Source organism: Bison bison, unplaced genomic scaffold (assembly GCF_000754665.1).
Source record: "Bison bison bison isolate TAMUID 2011002044 unplaced genomic scaffold, Bison_UMD1.0 scf7180017864337, whole genome shotgun sequence".
In the NCBI taxonomy this organism is placed as follows: Eukaryota; Metazoa; Chordata; class Mammalia; order Artiodactyla; family Bovidae; genus Bison; species Bison bison.
The window spans coordinates 1,059,313-1,067,085 of NW_011494909.1; the positions used below are offsets into that span (position 1 = coordinate 1,059,313).

Sequence of the window (7,773 nt, forward strand, 5' to 3'; positions counted from 1 at the left end):
ATCCCCTGTTTAGATGTGTTGCTTCCAAACAGGGTGCAGAAAAGAGGAGTGTCTGCTTTTTATGGACGTTGAACTTGATGGCCTTCCATTTCTTATCCAACCCTCATGAGTTTATCTCTTAAGTAGAGTAACACTATTGTCTGTCTTATGTTTTGAGATGGTACTGTCTTTATTGACTTATTAGGAAAGGAAAAATTAATTTTCTAACCTCATTTAGCTCTACTTATTTATTTGGGCTTCCCAGATGGCTCAGTGATAAAGAATCTACCTGCCTGTGCAGGAGACACAAGAGACTTGGGTTCAGTCCCTGTGTTGGGAAAGATCCCCTGGAGTAGGAAACGGGAACCCACTCCAGTATTCTTGCCTGGGAAATCCCATGGGCAGAGGAGCCTGGCAGGCTGCAGTCCATGGGGTCACAACGAGTTGGGAGTGACTGAGAACAAACGCATGCACTGATTTATTTGAAATCTTTGTTTCTTGATTTTCTCAAGCCATTTGTGGTTTCTTTACTTTTTTTTCTCAGTTTAAGATCCTTAATGTACCCATGTCTTCCCAACTTGCTGCAAATCACTGGAACCAGCAACAAGCAGAACAAGAAGAGAGGATGAGAATGAAAAAGCTCACACTAGATATCAATGAACGGCAAGAACAAGAAGATTATCAAGGTATCACATTGTTTCCAAGACAGAAGTGGAAAATTGTGATGCCTTTTGGGTTTTTAAAATACAGAACATCAAAGCTGTTATTCTGCTCCTTTTCATGTCATGTTTGTTTATATTTAGCCTGAGAAGTTGATTGTCTTTTATATTCCTTTCTGTCTTTATTTTTCTTTCACTTATTTATAAAATAACACTAATGTAATGTTTATCATATTTTGCTTCCCTTGTAATTCAGTTAGATTCCATACTGTAAGAGCTGGATTGCAGGTGAGATAGTACCAAGTTTTAATTGCCTTGTGTTGCCAGTCAACTGTGAGCAAATTATTATTCAGCAAATATCATCTCTTGTCTGTTTGGGAATCCTGGTCTTGAGGACTCTCTTCCTTCCAGATTTGAGTGCATCAAGTTAGGATTCCAGTTTTATACAGACATACTCAGCACACTTGGATTAGCTAAACTTTACATATGGAGTCCACAGACACCTTAAAAGGCCCTCAGAGCCATAACATGGCTTTTATATAGTGTTGTACTCACAAAACTGCTTTTTATGCAAGAGATTGTTGTATAAATAAATATTTGGTTTTCTATCTTTAAATCCCACTTTTAGAATCTTCTCTTTTGGTTGATGCCAATTTTTTAAAAATAATCGTGTTTATTTATTTATTTGGTCATGACTAAAGTCATGCGGGATCTTAGTTCCCTGACTGGGTATCGAACCCATGTCCCATGCAATGGAAGCATGGAGTCCTAGCCACTGGACCACCAGGGAATTCCCAGTACTCAGGGTTCTTAATAATAAAATAATGGTAGCTAACACTCAGTAGAAGTGCTTATTATGGCCAGATGCTTATGTACTTGATCACAGCTTTTAATCCTCACAATAATTCCATGAGATAAATGAAATTTTATATTTAGGGAAACTGAGCCAAAAGCCCCATAGCTAGTAGTATGTGGCAGAGCTGGGATCTAATCTAATATTGCTTAGCTCCAAACACCATGCTCTCAGCTGTTGTACTCTATTGCTTCTTACACTGTTTCACTGCCTCACAAGACACAGTTGTGGCCCCATTGACTGTAAGGGAGCATGGTGTTATATGGTACACAAGAGCATATCTCCTCTCTTGATTGCTCTTCCAGTACTTCTCAATTATTTTAGTCCATATAATGGTGATTTTTCTTTAGTTAGCTACCTGACAGAACTAATAAATTTATCTCCCTTTATTTACTTATTGGGAGAAGTACATTTACCAGTGTTAATGCCTTTTCTGTTTTGCTCCTAACTACAGAGATGCTGCAGTCTCTTGCCCAACGCCCAGCTCCAGCAAACACCAATCGGGAGCGGCGGCCTCGTTACCAACACCCAAAGGGAGCGCCTAATGCGGATCTAATCTTTAAGACTGGTGGGAGGTAAGACGATCTCGCTTGTTTCTGCCTTAGCTAGTTCTTTTTCATGGTGTCTGTGTGAGTAAGGTAGATAGTTCTGGATTATACCTAATGATAAAGGCCCAAGGATTAGCACAATAGAAAAGTCTTTGAGTTGTAGATATTTGAGGGAAAAAAAAACCTGTTTATAAAATAGTTACCTATTTTTTGGTTTGTTTTATAAAATCTTGATTTTAGTCATACCAGTATTGGTTTTCATTTTCTTTGACTTTTTTGGATTTTTAAAAATTTTCTCTTTTGCATTTATAGAGAGGACTAGTTATTGATTGATTGGAGAGAAGTCACAGGCTTTTTGTTAGAATTTCTTAAGCCAGTGTTAAGTAATCATAATGTTTATAAAAACTCAAAACCTGTTGTTAGACTTTGAGGCATGCAGATTGAGTTTTTTGGGGGGTATTTTGTTTGTTTTTAAATTATAAAATATCCTGCTGAGACCCATGCCAGTTCTTCTTAAACTTGAGTTGCCTGATGTGAAATAACTAAAACTGTAAGGTATTTCACATAGAAGATATTCCCTAATAAGACCTCACTCATCTTGTTTTTAAGGAACAAAATTGTTGAAAGTTTAACAGGATCTGATCTGAAGACCCTTCCCCATCAATTTCGTTCTCTGTCTTGTGTTTGGGTTATTATCAAAAGTGACATAGTCTTTGCTGCTCTTACAGGTCTGCCTCGGAGTATTAGTGTTTAGACTGAGGCTGTCAGAGCCGTCAGGTATCAACGTGTTTTTGGGAGTAGGCGAGCAGGTGTAGGAGAGAGGTGCTGGGGTTGCAGAAATGGTCCACTGCTGGAGTAGTAGCACTGCAGAAAATGCAGATGTTCATCCTGTGTCTTTACTCACTAAGAATATTTGTGTTCCTGCTACCGTTTTACTTTGAACTATATGCTCAGGCCCTGATAGCTCAGTTGGTACAAAATCCACCTGCAATGCAGGAGACCCCAGTTCGATTCCTGGGTCTGGAAGATCCGCTGGAGAAGGGATAGGCTACCCACTCCAGTATTCTTGGGCTTCCCTTGTGGCTCAGCTGGTAAATAATCTGCCTGCAGTGTGGGAGACCTGGGTTTGATCCCTGGGTTGGGAAGATCCCCTGGAGAAAGGAAAGGCTACCCACTCCAGTATTCTGGCCTGGAGAATGCCATGGACTGTATAGTCCATGGTGTTGCAGAGTGGGACATGACTGAGTGACTGTCACTTCACATATGCTCAGACAACTCTAATCTAATTTCAGTTTAGGAAATTGGTTTGTCACGGAGTTCTCACATCCTTCAGGGTTACTCATGGCTTGTGGGATAAAGTCCCAGCTCCTCACTTCATAACATGACCCTGGATGATAGGGTGCACTCTATTTACTGGCTTTCTCTCCTGCTGTTCTTTGCCCTCCTCCCCACCCAGCTGGCCTCTTAGTTCTCCTAGTTTCACTGTCTTTTGCCTCTCTCTGTTTGGAACCCTCTTGGGCTCTTCCTCTGGATAACTCTTGCTTCTCCATCTGGTCTTACCTTGATACTCAGGAGTCTCACCTTGGTGCCCTGAGTCACGGTGCTTCCCCAAACCTTACAGTGCTTCATCACCTGCCAGTCTGTCTCCGTCCCCCAGAAAATTGACGATCCAGGAAGCCTTGTCTTGCTTTCCGTATTGTCTCCTACACAGCTTTTGCTGCCTAGCATGTAGTAGATCCCCAGTAAATGTTTGTTGAATGGACAGAGAAACTTCAAAAAAAATAATCTGTGTTTAATCATTTAATCAGCTTTTTTCCTATGTTATGCTACCCAGCACTCATTCCCTTTTGTTTTCCTAATTTTGTGAGACTCCAATTCTTCAGCTACTTCCTTTACCTATTTTAAATCTCTTCCTAAAATACTGATTTGGAAAATAAAATCCTAACTTGTACAGTGCTCTTTAAAAATGACCCTCTGTAAGGTCTCATGGTTTTGTGGTATTTACAAAGCCAGAGCTCTCAAAATGCAGGTATGGATGAATACTGGGGAGGCGTAAAAATGAGTTTCTGAGCCTTTCAAGTACCATGTGTTTTTTAAACTTAAATTTAAGTGAAGTGTAGTCATGTGGAAGAACATTAGCTGATGGGGTGGTGTCTTTTGGTTTTGTCTTTTTTTGTCTTTTGTCTTTTGGTCTTTGGCTCCTCTTTATTTTCTTCTGTTTTTAACACTGGGCCAGACTCATTGGGAAGCTGCTTATCTAGAGCCATGGTCCTCGGCTACCTGGTGCCGAATTCCTATAGAAGGAGGCAGAAGAAATTCTGTGAGGTCTAAAGAACTGTTTTCAGTTGACTCCTAACTTGGCTTGTACTCTTTTAAAAGTTATTAATATTGTTGACATTGTATGGCAGATGAAGGGAAATTTACTAGAAACCTGGTTATTAAAGCGGTTTTAAGTTTTTCTTATCTCTAGATTTTGATAAGGCTCTCAGACATTAATTGTAATGATTTTTATATTTTCTAATCAGGATTGAAGTAGGCTGTAAGTTAAAATTTCAGCCCTTCTCCCTGGGTATTAATGTTCTAACAAAGTATAAGCGTTTTGCGAATGAATTAAGATGGCAATAGCACTCTAAGTAATACAGTTACCCACGTGTTTTGTAAGGCAGGACAGGGTTGCTTTCCACTCTGCTAGTGTTGAAAAAACTGTGAAACACAGCATTATGGGAAAGATTGAGGGCAGGAGGAAAAGGGGGCACCAGAAGATGAGATGGTTAGATGGCATTACTGACTCAGTGGACATGAGTTTGAGCAAACTCTAGGAGATAGTGAAGGACAGGAAAGCCTGGCGTGCTGCAGTCCATGGGGTTGCAGAGAGTCTGACATGACTTAGCAACTGAACAACAATAGCATCTTTTGCAAGTACAGTTTACACTTTGTAAATTCGTGTGGATTATACCATTGCTCCTCAAACTTTAAAATACACATTTTAACCATCTTGACTCTCATTAAACTACTGGTTCTGATTAGTTTCTAACAAGCTGTCAGGTGATGTCAAAGCTGCTGGAGTGTGGACTACTCTCAGAGTGATTGTATATAGTGAGAGATTATATGGCAGGTGTGTCTCACTTATCAAAGACTGAACACTTTTCCTTTATTCACTGCATTTGTCTAAAATATTCTGTTTTAGACCATTGCTTTGTCTTGACATCAAGAGAGAGACTGTTTCTTTCTCTCAGGGAGTACTCCTGTTACTGACCTTTTCCCATTCTGTTCAGTTCTGTACAACTTGCAGATGTATCCAACTGAAGATAGACTTTTCCTTATTTGCATTTTAGTCTTTGGAAGTTTCTTGCTAATGCAACTGGCCTTGTGTAGGCAACCTGTGTTAATTTGCTAGAGCTGCTGAAAGATAGCATAGTACACGGTGTGATTCACACAACAGAACTCACATCTCACACTCTGGAGGCCGGAATCCAAAGTCAAGGCAGGGTCGCTTCTTTCTGAGGGCTGAGAGGGACAGTCTGCTCCCGGCTCCCTCCTGGCTCCTGGTGGTTTGCCAGCAGCCCCTGGCACTCCTGGCTTCTGCAGCACCTTCTGATCCCTGCCTTCCTCTTCATGTGGGGTTCTCCTCAGGTGTGTGTCTGTCCAGATGTCCTGTTACGAGGACACAGTCATACTGGATTAGGGGCTCATCTGATTCCAGTCTGGCCTCCTCTTAACTAATTACATCTGCAGTGACCCTTTCTCCAAATAAGGTTGCATTCTGAGGTTCAGAGGTTAGACTTCAGCACATAAATTTGGGGGTTACGCAGTTCAGCTGCGACACCATGAGTTTTCAGCATCTTAGAAAGTACTTATAGGAAAGCTGACAGGCCCACCCTCCCCGTCACTGTCAGAATTGCCCTGTTCAGTGTCCCTCTGCCCCTCTTGTTTCTTCAGTAGGAATCTGTACCCTTTTTAAAAAGCACTGACTTCTCTGTAGTCAGTGAACAGTGGCTGGTGGTGCTCAGGGGGCATTTTCTTGCTGGAGGGGCATCCTCAGTCCTGGTTCTTTAACATTGCCCTGTTTGTGCCTCTAGGAGACGTTGATCCAGCAGCACGTGTCATTTCATTAGGTCCTGTATCTGATGTTGTGGATAGTGGAGTCCTCCAGCAATTGAATGAGAGCAGTGGACACATCTCAGCATGTCGGTCTAGAGAGTTGCGAATCTAAACCTGGGACAGGCTGGGGCCATGAGGCAGAAACAGCAGCCTCTGCCAACACCGGAACAAGCCGACGCTTCCAGACAAGGCGGAAAAGGCCTTTTGTAATGGAAATCACGTGAGGGTTCATCTTCTCTTGAGAATGGCAGTCAAGAAATGAGGTGGTTGACTTGACTCCTGAGCAGTTACACCAGGAAGAGCGTCAGTGAGATGACTGAGCCGGAGAAGAGACGGTTGTAATGGTAATGGTATGGGGGAAATGAACTTGAGTTTAAACTTGATTTGAGTTTCAGTGTCTCTGAATTGAACATCCTATGTTGAAAGAAGATACATTTGGGGGCTCCAGAACTACAGTAGAAAAGTATAGAGCAAGCAGTAAAATCTTCTAGTGAAAACTTACATGCAGGACAGCAAAATGATGAAAGATATCCAGGTACCAGATAATCCACCAGGAAGGCTTTTGTTTAGGAATCTCTTTCATGAGGAACAAGGGATGGGGGAGAAAAATCAGTTTTATCCATCAGAGTCAGTAATACAACATTGCCTATTAGGGTAAAGGGAAAATGTGAGGACGATTAGTACACACAGCATGCACCCAGATGGCTTAGGGGAGTCTGACACCAGCCTCAGAACAGGGATGGTCGAGCCCATTGTAAGTATCATTGAAAACAAACAGCGTGCCAGGCAGACACCACAGAAGATGGACGAAGGACAGCGAGAAGGGGATCCGGAGATTTTGTTGACCTTCATGGGTTTACAGCCTCTGTCTCTAAACAAAGTATGGAAACAGTAGAGCTTTTATTTTGCTTTTGTTTTTGTTTTGTTTTGTTTTCCCCCCACTACATAGAAATGAGAGTTCTTAGTCTGTTTCTGGCCAATCTGTTAATTTATTAGGATAGTTGTCTTTCGTTTGCTTTCCAGTAGGCATAGTGAATTTAGTTGAAGAGCAAGCACATCTGTAAGCTACAACTTGATTACATCTTTTTTTCTAGCTGTTTTGCATTTTTTCTTTCACCATATTTTAGTTTCTGCATGTAGAATTAAATAAGAAACAAAACTGTAAAGTTGTAACATTTCACATGGAAATGCTGCCCGATCTTCACCAGCTTCAGAAATCTGACCTTTGCCGATGCTGCAATAAAGTGTTGTAATTTCGATTTGGTGTGGTTGTGTTTTATTTGGTGTGGATTTTGGAAACCTATTAAATGGGTAAATCAGTATCTTCCACGGGTATCTTTGTTCTTTATAGTCTTAGAGACGATTTTGTTTGCATTTCACTTGTATCGTTGCTTTCGTTTTAGCATCTGTTATTTGCATTGTTTTCTTGGGTGCCTGAGTCAGCTTACCTTGGGGTCAGTACAGAAAGTAGCCCGTGGAATCTGATCGAATAAACATGTTTAGAAGAGGCTTGAACCAGTCACAATGGAAAATGCTGGCACAGCACCATCTGGTCTGGGTGGTGTTTATGTTGTTACCTGAGGGTGTGCAGCAGGGTTGATAAACGCCGCTGTAAGACAGGCAGCTCAGAAGG

The 7,773-nt window shown here is 41.4% G+C and overlaps 1 protein-coding gene across 1 annotated transcript in view; it reads left to right on the forward strand.

The window, feature by feature from the left end:
• The window catches only part of UPF2 (UPF2 regulator of nonsense transcripts homolog (yeast)), a 95,683-nt gene extending 88,284 nt beyond the window's left edge, over positions 1–7,399 (forward strand). Inside the window, exons 20-22 of the mRNA XM_010854099.1 lie at positions 524–665; positions 1,946–2,066; positions 6,119–7,399. Coding sequence (XP_010852401.1) covers positions 524–665; positions 1,946–2,066; positions 6,119–6,128 — 273 coding nt within the window. The 3' untranslated portion in view covers positions 6,129–7,399. The remainder of the gene's footprint in view (positions 1–523; positions 666–1,945; positions 2,067–6,118) is intronic.
• Positions 7,400–7,773: the final 374 nt, after the last annotated feature.